Source organism: Dermacentor albipictus, chromosome 1 (genome assembly GCF_038994185.2).
Source record: "Dermacentor albipictus isolate Rhodes 1998 colony chromosome 1, USDA_Dalb.pri_finalv2, whole genome shotgun sequence".
In the NCBI taxonomy this organism is placed as follows: domain Eukaryota; kingdom Metazoa; phylum Arthropoda; class Arachnida; order Ixodida; family Ixodidae; genus Dermacentor; species Dermacentor albipictus.
Genome location: NC_091821.1, coordinates 215,575,764 through 215,591,917, shown reverse-complemented (window position 1 = coordinate 215,591,917; position 16,154 = coordinate 215,575,764). Strand labels below are relative to the sequence as shown.

At 43.8% G+C, this 16,154-nt stretch overlaps 1 protein-coding gene and 1 non-coding gene across 7 annotated transcripts in view; one reads left to right on the top strand and one right to left on the bottom strand.

Moving 5' to 3' along the window:
* LOC139054193 (ranBP-type and C3HC4-type zinc finger-containing protein 1-like) overlaps positions 1-16,154 on the bottom strand; it is a 114,541-nt gene that overhangs the window by 74,815 nt on the left and 23,572 nt on the right. For 5 of the 6 annotated variants that reach the window (XM_070530868.1, XM_070530870.1, XM_070530867.1 and 2 more), the window contains one exon: positions 15,354-15,489. The exons of the other annotated variant lie outside the window; for it this stretch is intronic. In XM_070530868.1, the coding sequence (XP_070386969.1) occupies positions 15,354-15,489 (136 nt within the window). The remainder of the gene's footprint in view (positions 1-15,353; positions 15,490-16,154) is intronic. 6 annotated transcript variants of the gene reach the window in all.
* TRNAS-UGA (transfer RNA serine (anticodon UGA)) lies at positions 4,404-4,476 on the top strand. The gene has a single exon. It is a non-coding gene; the product is annotated as a tRNA-Ser (tRNA).

Sequence of the window (16,154 nt, the reverse complement as noted above, 5' to 3'; positions counted from 1 at the left end):
TCTACTTAGGGCAGGTAGTGACCGTGGATCCAGATCATGAGACTGAAATAATCAGAAGAATAAGAATGGGCTGGGGTGCATTTGGCAGGCATTCTCAGATCATGAACAGCAGGTTGCCATTATCCCTCAAGAGAAAAGTGTATAACAGCTGTGTCTTACCAGTACTCACATGCGGAGAAAAAACCTGGAGGCTTACGAAAAGGGTTCTGCTTAAATTGAGGACGACGCAATGAGCTATCGAAAGAAGAATTATGGGTGTAACGTTATGGGATAAGAAAAGAGCAGATTGGGTGAGGGAACAAACGCGAGTTAATGACATCTTAGTTGAAATCAAGAAAAAGAAATGGGCATGGGCAGGACATGTAATGAGGAGGGAAGATAACCGATGGTCATTAAGGGTTACAGACTGGATTCCAAGGGAAGGGAAGCGTAGCAGGGGGCAGAAGAAAGTTACCGTGGGAATTGACATTGACAATTGACATTGACACATTGACATTCCTTATGATCCACGAATCTATGCACGAATTGGCTGTAGTCTCACTTGCATGGAAATATGATATAGTTATTCTACTCGAATAATTTATAGAGCATACTATAGTTGTACTTGGACTGCATGCTTACTTATTCGAGGAAAATGAGGCAAAAATTAAGATACTTCCTCATTATAACAGTCTTCATTTCTAAGAGAGAACAGTGTGTTAAAAGAAGTTTTTTTATGCAGCAGCTGTGTTCCGAATATGCCTCCTTTATGGAGAAGCTAATTTGGCCCCCTTTTGCTACAGGGGGTTGCCTGCTTCTCTTATATAATTTATCATTGTGCTAACATATTGACGCTTTTTAGATTGTTTTTCCTATAGGATATATTGCTGTTTTGGGCCTTCAGCTGTTGCTCTCCTTTATGTTTCACTACAATGTTTCTACTCTTTCTTTTTTCATGATTATATTGCACTTAGTGTTACACTGACGATTTTAAGTAAAGGACAGGACGTGGACATACTTGCGCTACGTACGTCCACGTCCTGTCCTTCACTTAAAATCATCAGTATAACACTAAGTGCAATATATTATAAACGTCCACCAACTAGCCCCCTTCGTTGCTTTGCTTTTTATTTTGCTAAATACAAGGCTAATGAAATAGTGATTTGATGTTTCCATATGTGAATTCTGCTTTTGTTTTTGTTCATGAGAAATTAATTAAGTGTCATACTGTGCCCTCTGTCTTTTATTTTACTGGAGAGAATGCAGCTAACACTGTGCTGTTGCTCACCTAAGAAATCATTTTTTTATGAGAGAAGTGTTCCTTTTCAAGCATTGCTTTTACTGTCTTATGTTATTTATTCTTTAGTATATTTATGCTTAGCTGTTATGTAAAAGTGACATTTCTGTATTGGTTCGTGTGTTAAGCACTCATTGTGCCTTTCAGTAACCAAGAGATGGCATTATGTTGTATTTTTAGTGTTCACTTTATTTTCATGAGACAGCTGCAGTCTACCATTGTATTTCACTACAAATATTGTGTACATCATTACGTACTTGTTAAACGGTTGATACCAATAAAAGGTTTCACAATAAAAAGGCTGGTGGTGACAACTTGAGTTTCTCTTCGCTTAGTAATAGTGGCACTTTGATTTGTTGTCCCAAACAGTCCAGGACTGTCCGAGAAGCTGCGTACGCCAATAATCATTGGCTGTAATAGCGTCTCAAGCAATCTGGGGTAGTCTGGGACAACAAACTGAAGAGGCCCAGTGCATCAATGCATGAAGAATAAAAGAAACAGCCAAAAATTGTATAATGTATGTCCTATGGATGTAAGTGTGGTTAATATGGATATCCATTAGATGTAGTAAATATCTATTAGATGTAATATATACATCTACAGGATGTTGTGGACGTCTATTAGATGTTACATATATCCAGCACTGACATCCCCACAACGTACCACTTACATGTTCTGCATGCATTTGCGATGATCCATAGTACATCCATGTAACGTTTTCTGGATAAATCTGGATATCTAACGGACGTACTGAATGTCCAAGGTGTACCATATTATGCGCATCTAATGGATGTATCTGGCTATCTGGGATAATGCCATGAGCTTGAGTTTGTTACTGTCTTTTTTCAATGTTGCAACCGGCCAGAGCAACTTCGGCCTTTCCAAGTCAAGTCCGAAGCCTAATATCAAAATGACGCTTGGCCCGTTGAAGCAATTCCCACGCCGACCTGAAGTTCACCAAGTACAACTCCTTGCAGGAGCGTTGTAGTTGAAAGTTATGTATAAATTATTTTTTACATGCTAGAGACTGTACCATGTACTTCAGTTATACTGCAATGTGCAAGCTCTGGAGTTGAGGGTATACATTTCTCAGTAAAACGAGTTCTGGTGAACACAGTAGATAACGAATGACATTAAGGCAAATGGCATTGAGTTTGTCTGTGTGGCACCATGCAAATGGCATTAAAAATTTAGGCCATTAGCAAGTTAATGTCATTTTCTGTGCCCGTGTGGCATGGTGTAAGTGATAATAAATGATGCAATAAAGTCTTTACCACAAGTTTTCCTACCATGACATTTACAGCTCCACTGGACATCCACCTTTGCAGGACGAAGTGGCCTTGAATATTTCTTTGCATTCTGCCTAATAACTTAATTAGTTTTATTTAATTAGTCACCTTCTCAAATATTATAATTAAATGAAAAGTGTCAATGAGAAAATTGTAGAGTGACATGAAAAACTCCTAATACAGCTTTCTGCTGCTCAATTCGTGCCACATAAAAGTGTTTTTCCTAGCGTGAAAGAAGCCCACAAATACACGCAAAATTGCCACACGACTGGCCAGTCAAGGCACTTTGTGTGTATATGCAAGCTTCTTTCACACTTGGAAAAACACTTTCATATAGCACATACTGAGCAACAGAAATTGGGAGTTTTTTAGTGTTGCTTTACAATTTTCTCATTGACACTTTTCATCAAATTATAATATTTAGGAAGTTTATTCATTAATTAAGACTAATTATGTATAATTAGGTGGAATGCAAAAAATATTCTGGACATCTCCAAGTGAGGGCAAACATTACCTTGGCTTTGTCCAGCTATGTGGCGTTTGCATATTTTTTAAATCTCGGTGCATGATAGTTTGGACATCCTGTATATATCATCATCATCATCATCATCATCATCCTATTTTACGTACACTGCAGGACGAAGGCCACTCCCTGCGATCTCCAATTACACCTGTACTGCTCCAACCGATTCCAACTAGCACCCGCAAATTTCCTAATTTCATCGCCCCACCTAGTCTTCTGCCGTCCTTGACTGTGCTTTTCTTGGCACCTATTCTGTAACCCTAATGGTCCACTGGCTATCTAACCTACACATTACATGAGCTGCGCAGCTCCGTTTCTTTCTCTTAATGTCAATTAGAATATCGGCTATCCCTGTTTGCTCTCTGATCCACACTGCTCTCTTCCTTTCTCTTAACGTTATGCCTAACATTCTTCGTTGCATCGCTTTTCGCGTGGTCCTTAACTTTTTTTCGAGCTTCTTCATCAGTCTCTAAGTTTCTGCCCCATATGTCAGCACCAGTAGAATGCATTCATTGTAGACCTTTCTTTTTAATGATAATGGTAAGCTTCCAGTCAGGATTAGACAGTGTCTCCCAAATATGCTCCAACCCATTTGCACTATTCTTCTGTAAATTTCCTTCTCATGATCAGGGTCTCCTGTGAGCAATTGATCTAAGGTAAGATACTTCTTCCAAGCATGCAGTGAATAGCATTGAAGTGATTGTATATCTTTGTCTGACTCCTTTCTTTATAGGTATCTTCCTATTTTTCTTATGTAGAATTAAGGTAGTTGTGGAATCTCTGTAAATATTTTCCAAGATATTTACGTAAGCGGTCTGTACTCCTTGATTATGTAATGCCTCTATGACTGCTGGTATCTCTACTAAATCAAATGCCTTTTCGTAATCTATGAAAGCCATATAGAGAGGTTGATTGTACTCTGCGGATTTCTCGATTACCTGATTACCAATGGATGTGATCCATTGTAGAGTATCCCTTCCTGATGCCATGGAGCCTGTTCCCTTTGTTGACTAAAGTCTAGTGTTGCCCTTATTTTACTTGTAGAATACTCTATATAACACAGTACTGGGATAAACGAGAAGAAAGGGGGTTAACTAAGGGGCCCGATTTTTATTAGTCATATCATAAGAAGGCAACAAACACGGACACCAAGGACCGGTTGCCTTCACCCAAAAAAGATCACATTCTCGTGACGCCTGCGGCAGAAAGGATGTTCCACATCCGCCGCCAAGGTCTGTGAGTGGTGGCGCTGGCTAACACTCCCAGGGTTCTTCTAGGAAACACAAATACCCAAGAAAGTGGATGGAGAAAAGGCGCCACAGTAGCTCAATTGGTAGAGCATCGTACGTGAAATGCGAAGGTTGTGGGATAGTTCCCCACCTGCGGCAAGTTGTTTTTTCATTATCTTTCATTTCCATTAATTTATTGTTTCTTTATATCATTTATTAAGCACAAGTAATTTCCCCTATGTTGTCCTTGGTGTCAGTGTTTGTTGCCTTTTTATGATATGATACTGGGAGTAAGCTAATGGGTCTATAATTTTTAAATTCTTTAACGTCTCCCTTTTTGTGGATTAGTATGATGTTTGCATTCTTAGTTTTCTGGGACCTTTGCAGTCGATACACACTTCGTATAGAGAGTGGCCAGTTTTCCAAGCATTATGTCTCCTCTGTCTTTGATGAAATCGACTGTTATTCCATCTTCTCCTACCGCTCTTCCCCGTTTCATGTCTTGCAAGGCCCTCCTGACCTCATCACTAGTTGTAGAAGGAGTTTCTGTATCCTGTTCATTACTGCTTCGAATGGAGGTATCCTGACTCCTCTGGGTACTGTACAGGTCAGTATAGACTTCTTCCGCTGCTTTTACTATATCTTCAAGGTTGCTGATATTACCCTGCTTATCTTTCAGTGCATACATGTTGGTTAGTCCTATGCCAAGTTTCTTTCTCACCGATTTCAGGCTGCGTCCATTTTTTACGGCTTCTTCAGTCTTTCTCACGTTATAGTTTCGAATATCCCTTATTTTCGCCTTGTTGATAAGTTTTGACAGTTCCGTGAATTATATCTTATCTCTTGAGTTGGACACTTTCATTCTTTGTCGTTTCTTTATTAGGTCCTTTGCTACTTGGGAGAGCTTGCCTACTGGTTGCCTTGGTGCCTTGCCTCCCATTTCAATTGCTGCCTATGAAGCCAGCCTAGTTACGGTTTCATTCATTACCTCTGTCATTTATTTATTTATTTATTTGCAATACTGCCAGTCTCAGTTGAGACCAAAGCAGGTGGGCAATATTTTACAGAAAGAAACAAACAGGTCATGTTACATGGTACATTAAAAAAAAAAAGGAAAAACGCTTCCTTAACTACTGCAGAAATCACCAATAATACAATACTTTTGGTTGGTATAACAATATGGCTATAACAATATAACAATGTAGTTAGTATAACAATATAACAATATTGTATTACTAGATCTTATATAAAGAATAGCGAATGAATGACACTTGTAAGATCAGAGAACTTATACAGGTAACAGATAACCGCGCAGAAGAGGCGAGTTTGGGGTTTGAAATGCATAAATGCCACGCACAGAAATAAGTATTACAGATATGTGGTTTAAGATTAAGATATGTGGGTGTGTTAAGTGGCGTCTTCTCTGTTTGATGTCTCCAATAGGTTGATGAACGATGAAAGTGACGGAGAGGAAGCTATGTCTAAGTGGAGGAGATTCCATTCTCTGATCGCACGTGGGAAAAGTGAAAACTTGAACGTGTCATTGCGAATACTGTACTGGTTTAGTGTAAATGGGTGATTTTTTCGCCACAGGCGTGATGTAGACAAAGTAACGTACTTAGTTCGGTCTATCTTATAACTGTCGTGGATTAGTTGGTAGATGAATTTTAAGCGGGCGTGTCTGGCCCTAACAGATAGTGTTTTAAGACCTGCATCAGCTAAGAGGTTTGTAGGGGAGTCATAGGGACTGTATTTGTTAAAAAATGAACCTCACAGCTTTTCTTTGCACCTTTTCTAGTTTTGATAAGTTAGTTGATGTGTGTGGAAACCAGATGATGTTAGCGTATTCTAAGACGGGGAGAACAAAAGTTGTATAGGCTAGTAGTCTGGTGTGTTTCGGTGCAAGGCGTAAACATCGTCTAAGGAAAAAAAGCTTGCGTAATGCGACTGAGGTAATATTATCAATATGTAAGTTCCAGGAAAGGGTAGAAGAGAATGTGAAACCTAGGTATTTGTGGTTATTTACTTTATTCAGGCAAGTGCCACCGAGGGCGTAAGAAAATTCTGAAGGCTTCTTTTTTGTTGTAAAGGACATGCATACAGATTTAGTGGTGTTAATTGACATTTGCCACTCTTTACACCAATTGCACACCAAATCGAGTGCTCTGTTTAATAATAAGTGGTCTGCGTAACTGACAATTTCTTTATAAATAATACAATCGTCCGCGAAGAGCTTAATGTCACATTCAATGTTAGCAGCAATGTCGTTAATAAAGATCAAAAATAGCAATGGGCCCAGTACTGACCCTTGGGGAACACCGGAGGTGACAGCTACAGACCTGGAAGGGGTGTTATCTACAATAACATATTGTGTTCGATGTGATAAGAAGTTTTTTACCCATGCAGTAATCTGACCCCCTCCGATTGCAGCCTCCAGTTTTGCAACTAATTTTACATGGCTAACACAATCAAATGCTTTACTGAAGTCGAGGAGGATCATGTCTGTCTGGCTTCGGTTGTTTAGGCTGAGCGCAAGGTCATGGACCACTTCGGTTAGTTGTGTGACCGTTGAGAGGCCACTTCTAAAGCCGTGTTGTTGAGGTATTAATATATGTTCTTGCTCGAGAAATGTAGTGATGTGTTTGAAGATAATATGTTCCAATATTTTACAAGATGTGCTGATAAGTGAGATTGGCCTGTAGTTGGAAGGTTCGCTGCTGTTGCCGGATTTATGTATTGGAATCACCTTCGCTTTTTTCCAGTCATCTGGTAGTTGTGCGGACTCGAGTGATTTGCGGTATATAATGGCCAGGTATTGGCTACACCATTCTGCATACGTTTTTAAAAATTCGTTCGGGATATCATCTGGCCCGTTAGCTTTCTTGATGTCGATATTAAGTAACAGATTGAGAATACCGGCATTCGTAATGCTTAATGAATCGATGGTTTTAGGTGGGCAGGGTAGGGAGGGAAGTAAGCCATTGTCTGAAGTGAAAACCGAGAAGAAAAATTTGTTGAATGTGTTTGCTCGAGCTGTTTTCTCTTCTAGAGACCGTTCGGGTGACACACCTAAACACGGGCGAAAGTATTTCCAAAACCTGTGTGGATTGTTGGTAATGAAGTCGGGGAATGTTGTGCTGAAATAGTGATGTTTTGCATTTTTTAACTTTCCTTTGAAGTCAGCGAGAGCGGAGGTCAGGTTGTCTTTCAGAGATTGATTCGGCCCTTTTCTTTTAATAGTATGTCTAAGTCTTTTTACTTTACGCTTCGCTTGAAGGACCTCACGCGATATCCATGGGTTTTTCTTTTGTGGTTTGCAACGTTTCATCGGGATGAAGTTTGTTGTGCAGTGTAGCACGACTGACTTAAATTGATGCCACAAAGCGTTGACGTCGCAACACGTTTCTGAAGCTGCTTGGAGAAAAGCATCAAACTCGTGTGCCAGGTGAGTGACAATACAGTCATGAGCTGCTCTGCGAAAATCAAGTACAGCACACTCCAGGTTTAGCTTCTTTATGTTGCCTTCAAGCGTCATCTTCATCTCTCTGCTCTAAGGCTGCATATCTGTTTGCAAGTGTCAGCCTGAATTTGTCTGCTTTTACCCTTACTGCGTCTAGGTTGGGCTGTTTCTTCTTGACCAATTTTACTCTTTCTCTCTTCAAATTGAGGTGAATCCTAGCCTTCACTAAAGTATGATCACTGCACTTTACCCTACCTATCACTTATACATCCTGCACTATGCTGGGATCGGCTGAAAGTATAAAATCAATTTCATTTCTAGTTTCACCATTAGTGCTTTTCCAAGTCCACTTTCTGTTGCTACGCTTCCTAAAAAAGGTGTTCATTATTCGCAGCTTCTTCCTTTCTGTGAATTCTACCAGCATCTCTCCTCTAGCGTTCCTAGAATTGATGCCGTAGTTGCCAATTGCTTGTTCACCAGCCTGCTTTTTCTCCACTTTTGCATTGAAGTCGCCCAGTACTACAGTATGCTGAGTTTGCACTTTTCTCATCGCTAATTGAACATCTTCATAAAACTGATCTACTTCATCGTCATCATGAGTGGATGTTGGAGCGTAGGCCTATACTACCTTTAATCTATACCTTTTATTAATTTTGATTAAGACTACTGCTACCCTCTCACTAATGCTGTAGAATTTATCAATGTTGCCTGCTATATCCTTATCGATTAGGAATCCCACCCTATATTGCTTCTTACATGGGAAACCTCTATAGCCGAGGACATGGTCGTTAGTCATCACTGTATAAGCCTCACCAGTTCTTCTAATCTCACTAAGGCCAATGATATCCCAAACAATGTCTGATAGTTCCTTAAAGAGTCCTTCTAAGCTAGCCTCACTCAACAGAGTTCAGGTGTTAAAGGTTGCCAGGGTCAGTTTATATATAAGGCATGTATATAGGGCCTGTGTGTGTGTGTGTGTGTGTGTGTGTGTGTGTGTGTGTGTGTGTGTGTGTGTGTGTGTGTGTGTGTATATATATATATATATATATATATATATATATATATATATATATATATATATATATATATATATATATATATATATATATATATTGTGACGAAGAGGATCGGCAGGCTGAAAAGCCCCGTTGCCATCGCGTGGCACGTACCCAGTTTGTTCGCTGGCTGCGCCCTACCTGCTGGAGCTGAGTTTGTCGCTGCTGCTCTACGAGCCGAATAAACCCCCTTTACAATTGGTGGAGCTGCTGGGTACAACCAGAATTCTGGAACTTCGTAATCGGACACTGCAGCCCGTCTTCATAATGCCGGAAGAAGGACCACCACAACCACAACCCGCTGCCCCTGTGACTACCGTGGTCTGCCCCGGCCCGTTGCGGCAACGCGACCCACCCATCTTCAGTGGTACAGAAGACCATGATGTCGAAGACTGGCTCGCTGACTACGACCGGGTGAGCATCCACAACCACTGGGACGACACCCAAAAACTTAATTACGTGTCGTTTTACTTGAGCGGTGTCGCCAGCGTGTGGCACCGCAACCACGAACGTGATCTGGCGACGTGGACGGCCTTCAAGACTAACGTGACAGAGGTATTCGGGCGCCCCGCGGTTCGCAAGCTTTGCGCCGAGCAACGTTTGCGTGGCCGTGCGCAACAGTGCGGGGAGACATTTACGAGCTATATAGAAGATGTTGTCGACCTCTGCAATCGCGTTGACGTCGCAATGCCTGATGCCGAGAAGATCCGCCATATCTTAAAAGGCATTGAAGACGACGCCTTCCAGATGCTGTTGGCGAAAAATCCCTCGACAGTCTCTGAACTCGTCAGTCTGTGTCAAAGCTTTGACGAACTGCGCAAACAACGCGTAGCCACCCGCCAATCTACACCTCAGGCCACTTCAATGTCGAGCTTGGGTGCTGCTCCGGATAACACTTCGCTGCTGCTACAGATCAAGGAGTTCGTCCGTGAAGAGGTGGCTCGTCAGCTTTCCTTGATTCCATTTGCACACGGCCAGCCGAGTACTCCGTTGGCGCCCGCTCTCCAATCTATCATCAAGGAGCAGGTAGCCGACCACATTTCGCCTTCTCTTCAACAGGCTCCGACGGCCGCTCCCCTGACGTACGCCGAAGTCGCGATGAGGCCTGCGCCACAGACCTATGGCCCCCTTCGCCCACCTTTGCGCCCACCCGTATCCCCTCCAGTCCGTCCACTGGTGAACTATGCACGACCACAAGACCATTGGCGCACGGAAGACAACCGTCCGATTTGTTTTTATTGTGGCCGTGCTGGACACGTTGCACGTCACTGTCGCCTGCTTACACCGAACGTCCCGAACAATGTGCATCCGTATGCCCCACGTTTCCAACACCGCCGTAACTATTCGGACACCTTTGAATCTCCTTCTGCCGTCGACACCGCATTCTCCGCCGCTCGCCGTTCACCTTCTCCTCGCCGCCGCTCGCTTTCCCCCATGCACCGGCGGCGGAGCCCTTTGCGCCAGGAAAACTAAATATCGCAGTTCAGGAGGCGAGAACTGCGGTGCCAGCGAAATGTATAAGGCCTCACACTTCTCCGAAGAATGTTATTGAAGTCGCAATAGAAGGAACATTGACGCTAGCACTTGTCGACACCGGCGCTGCACTTTCAGCGATAGATGCCCGTATTTGCCGCAAGATCGGAAAAGTGACGACGCCGCTTTCTGGACTGTCTCTTCGAACTGCCAATGCACAGCACATCGAGCCATCCGGCACCTGCACTGCTCGTGTCTATATCATAGAATTCATCGTGTTGCCATCATGTTCACACGACGTCATATTAGGTTGGGACTTTCTCTCCACACATCATGCGATCATTGACTGCGCCCGCGCTGAAATCGAGCTGTTTCAGTTTTCGCCCGATATTATCACTGACCATCAGGACCATTGTCACAAAATCGCTGTTTCAGATGACACCGTTATACCTGCCTGGTCTTCCACTCTTGTCAGTATCTCTTGCGAATCTGTAGATGACGGCACAGTACTCTTCGCTCCGTCTGAACTCTTAGTTCGCCGCCGTTCACTACCACTGCCGTTCGCCGTCCTCGAGTTCAAAGCTGGTGCCTCTCTCATGTGCGTCTCCAACCCATCGGCTGAACCAATTATTCTACGCCGCCGTGAGCGGAGCCACTGACCTTATCTTCAATTTTTGACACGTTGGACGACTCCACTTATCTTGCTGCTCTCGAGGCATCGCCTCCTCAGTCACTGCCGCGTTCTTTTACGCCAGCTATTGCCAGTGACCTTACGACACAGCAGCGCGACGAACTTCTTCGCTTGCTCCTAGGCTTCTCTTCGTCTTTTGACTGCCAAGCAACATCACTCGGCCGCACCACGACTGTTTCGCACACTATCGACACTGGGAGCCATGCACCAATTCGACAGCGTCCCTACCGAGTATCGGCGACTGAAAGGCGCGTTATCAATGACCAGGTGAACGATATGCTCAATCGCGGTGTCATCCAGCCTTCTAGTAGTCCTTGGGCATCACCAGTCGTCCTAGTTAAAAAGAAAGACGGCTCCACTCGATTTTGCGTCGATTATCGAAGGCTTAATAAGATTACCCGAAAGGATGTATACCCGTTGCCACGTATTGACGACGCCCTTGACTGTTTGCAAGGAGCGGAGTTTTTTTCCTCCTTAAATCTCCGCTCTGGCTACTGGCAGGTGCCCATGGCTGACGCTGACTGTTCGAAAACCGCGTTTGTAACACCTGACGGCTTATATGAATTCACTGTGATGCCGTTCGGTCTGTGCAATGCGCCCGCCACCTTCGAACGCATGATGGACGGCATCCTACGCGGCCTGAAGTGGCATACTTGCCTCTGCTACCTCGACGACGTTGTCGTCTTTTCTCCTGATTTTCCTACCCATCTTCGGCGTTTACATCAAGTTTTGACCTGTCTCCGGAATGCTGGTCTCCAGCTTAACTTAAACAAGTGCCGATTTGCAGCTCGAAAACTGACCATATTAGGCCACGTTGTCTCCAAAGAAGGCATTCTTCCTGATCCTGCTAAACTTCGCGCCGTATCCGAATTTCCAAAGCCCACTAACTTGAAAGCACTACGCAGCTTCATTGGCCTATGCTCTTATTTTCGACGTTTCGTTCGCAATTTCGCTACTGTGATAGCACCACTAAACCAACTTCTCCAAGGCGACAATGAACTTTCTGCTTGGTCGGAAGCCTCTGATGATGCCTTTACGACCCTTCGTCACCTACTCACGTCTCCGCCAATCTTGCGCCATTTTGATCCCAGCGCACCTACAGAACTTCACACTGACGCCAGTGGTGTCGGCCTTGGTGCCGTGCTCGCACAACGCAAGAACACTAATGCCGAATACGTCGTCGCCTATGCCAGTCGTGCCCTCACGAAACCTGAGGCCAATTACTCAGTAACAGAAAAAGAGTGCCTGGCTATCGTATGGGCTCTTCAAAAATTTCGTCCGTATCTCTACGGTCGACGCTTTGACGTTGTGACGGATCATCACGCTCTTTGCTGGTTGTCCAACCTAAAAGACCCGTCGGGCCGCCTCGCTCGGTGGGCCCTCCGAATCCAGGAATACGATATCCGAGTCGTCTATCGCTCTGGACGCAAACACGCCGACGCCGATGCCCTCTCGCGCTCCCCTGTTACTTCAGACAGCAGCACTTCTACCGACAGACATGACATCTCACCACTTGACATCCTTGACATGGCATCGGAGCAACAACAAGACCCATGGATCGTCATGATGTTCAACTTTTTGTCAAATCCTCCGGCAACTTCGGCACCTCGAGCGCTACGCCGACAGGCGCAGCATTTTAGAATCCGGGACGGACTTTTATACCGCCGCAACTACCACAATGACGGCCACAAATGGCTTTTAGTAGTGCCTCGCCACCTACGACAAGAGTTATGCTCTGCTTTTCATTCTGACCCGCAGTGCGGTCACGGCGGAGTGTCAAAAACTTACACACGGCTTCGCCTACGATATTATTGGCGAGGGATGTACACCTTCGTCCACAAATATGTATGCTCCTGCATTGCCTGCCAGCGACGCAAATGTGTCCCGCATCTCTCCACCGCTCCTCTCCAACCACTTCCCTGCCCAGCTCAGCCATTTGACCGTGTCGGCATTGATATATATGGGCCTCTTCCATCTACTGGCGTTGGCAACCGATGGATTGTTGTCGCCGTAGATCATTTGACACGGTATGCTGAAACCGCCGCCTTGCCTGCCGCATCAGCAAAAGACATCGCCTCGTTCATACTCCACAACTTCGTTCTCCGCCATGGCGCACCACGTGAACTGTTGAGCGATCGGGGCCGCGTATTCCTCTCAGATGTCCTGCAGTCACTCTTGTCTGAATGCCAAATTATTCACCGCACTACTACCGCTTATCATCCACAGACCAATGGCTTAACAGAACGATTCAACAAAACTCTTGGTGACATGCTATCAATGTATGTTGCATCTGACCACTCCAACTGGGACCTTGTACTTCCGTTCGTCACTTACGCATATAACACTGCCTCTCAAGCCACTACCGGATTCTCCCCATTTTTTCTGCTTTACGGACGCCATCCCTCCAGCACCATTGATACGGTTCTCCCGTACCGGCCGGACCCTGCTGAATGCTCACCTGTTGCTACGGTTGCTCAGCACGCCGAGAAATGCCGCCAACTGGCCCGTTCGTTGACGTCTGCTCAACAGTGCCGCCAAAAAGAATGCCATGACCTCAATCCTCCCCCTCACCCCTTCCCCGTCGACTCACTCATGTGGCTTTGGGTACCGCCTGTTGCTGCTCCTGGCCTTTCGTCCAAGCTCCTCCCGAAGTACCACGGGCCCTACCGCGTGGTTGCACAAACATCACCAGTGAACTACGTGGTCGAACCCGTATCGCCATCTTCCGATCTGCGTCGTCGGGGGCGAGAGACTGTGCACATTGACCGGCTGAAGCAGTATCACGATTCGCCCACCTCTTCCTAGGTCGCCAGGATGGCTCCTCTTCAATTCCGGGGGTGATTGTGACGAAGAAGATCAGCAGGCTGAAAAGCCCCGTTGCCATCGCGTGGCACGTACCCAGTTTGTTCGCTGGCTGCGCCCTACCTGCTGGAGCTGAGTTTGTCGCTGCTGCTCTACGAGCCGAATAAACCCCCTTTACAATATATATATATATATATATATATATATATATATATATATATATATATATATATATATAGTGGTGAGAGAGCATACTTCACAATTTTATGTTGTCGAATATTTGTTTGCTTGAATAGAAGGGTTAAAAATAGTTATTAAAGTTTACAGGAAGAGAGAGAGAGAGAGAGATGCAAGCGGTGACTGTTCCAAATGATTCTGCTGCAAGGAAGCCACGACAACTACAGAGAGAAACCAGTTGCTGAGCAAACACATAAAGTAACTCTAATTTTTGCTCAATAATTTCGTCATTTCCAGACTCGCCTTTAAGCAGCTTCCGAATTTGTTTTATCAGTTTAGGCAGAATATTTTATTATTTGAACAATCTAATCACATTTGCATCAACAATGTGCAGTTCTCAACCACAGGGTGAGTATAAACTACCACACAATGACGTTACTGTTTCTCACATAATGCAACATACGTTCTCCACCCTTCCTTGCAATTCTTATTTTCACAAAACAAAAAACACACCTAAGCCCACTGCAAGCAATTAATACGTCCACATGTTCTACTTGGTACTTGACCAAATGTCATCATGTTTAGCACGCAAGGCATCAAGGTTAATCTTTAATGTCTATATTCAAACCTATGTAATAACTGAAACATAAAAATTATATTTGATTAGGACACCACAGCCATGTACAGTTGGCAATGAACAAACTGCAACAATTGAGCACACGGCCTCTGGTGGATTCTAAGCTACATGCAGCCATGGTAAAATTTTTTTCACTGAAGGGTAATTTGTACTGAAAGGAATGAAATTGCATATGCTACTTGTATGTTTAAGACCATCCTACTAAATGTGAATTCTTCATCACAACAGAGAATGTATCGAAGTGGATGTACTCACACCATTACATTTTGTTTGTTGCCAACTGTACATTAACCTATCCTGTTTAAAAGTACTGATTAAAAGGTTTGTGAACAATTTTTCATACAAAAATTGCATTCACAGAGTTTAGAATGCTACATTATAAGTGTGCTTGGGAAAAGTAAAAGAATATAATATTTAAAAAAAAATTTAAATTATGGGGTTTTACGAGAGACCTGATTTTGAGGCATGCTGTAGTGGGGAACTCCAGAAATTTCGACCACCTGAGGTTCTTTAACGTGCACCTAAATCTAAGTACACGGGTGTTTTCCCATTTCACTCCCATCAATATGCTGCCGCTGTGGCCAGAATTCGATCCTGCGACTTTGTGCTTAGCATCCCAACACCATAGCCACTAGGCAACCATAGCGGGTAGTATTCAATATGCAGACAGCAGCAAACTATAAGAATGTTGCAGGTCAGCTGTTAAGAATTATTTTGCCATGAATAAAAAGAAAAACTTACTTTGTTTTCGAAAACTACTGTTGTAGTCACAAGCACGAAGCAAACTTGAGTTAGGTAGAAAGTAAGCATGATCATTTCTGGCATAGAAGTAGCGTTTTCCACCAAATTTCCCATCTCCTGCTCCAATTGGATTATCCTAAAAAAAAAACAAGATTGCAATATGTTATTTGTGTGGGGACACATAGAAGCAAGTTACCATGTTTCTTGCATCATTTCTTTAGTGAGAGGATCACACTAACCCCGCTGTTGCAGCTTATGATGCTATATAAGTAAAACGAGTTGTGCAAGAATCTGTGAGATGGATGAAGGTTCATGTACGAAAAGAAGTTATCGTACACCCAAATGCAGCAGGACGCTATAAAGGAATCCTTTGTAGCAAGGACAATCTCTGAAAAAGAAAATCTACAAAAGAAAACATTTGATGTGACAAATCAAAGATTTGTAGTTACCTTTGTGGCATCATGGAGGAATGACACTCTTTCAAGAATCTATCTCTACCATGCAAATTTCCATAGAACTGTTCGTTGATCAGTGTTCCCATGCTCCATGTGGTTAATCAATCCGTGCCCATGTTCAGTTGGTAAAGAGACTGCTATGCAGAGGCAATGGTCCTGAGCTCAATCGTTCCTTTTCATAAATCCATGTCTACCCTGTGGACTTCCACAGGAATCACTTGGCTGATTAATATTTATGCACTTAATGTTGCCAATTAATTTGACACCATGCTGCTAGCCTCCTAGTTGGCAGTTATAGTCCCCCCTCCCTCCCCTCCCTGGTTTTTTTTTTTTTTTTTCTGGGAGT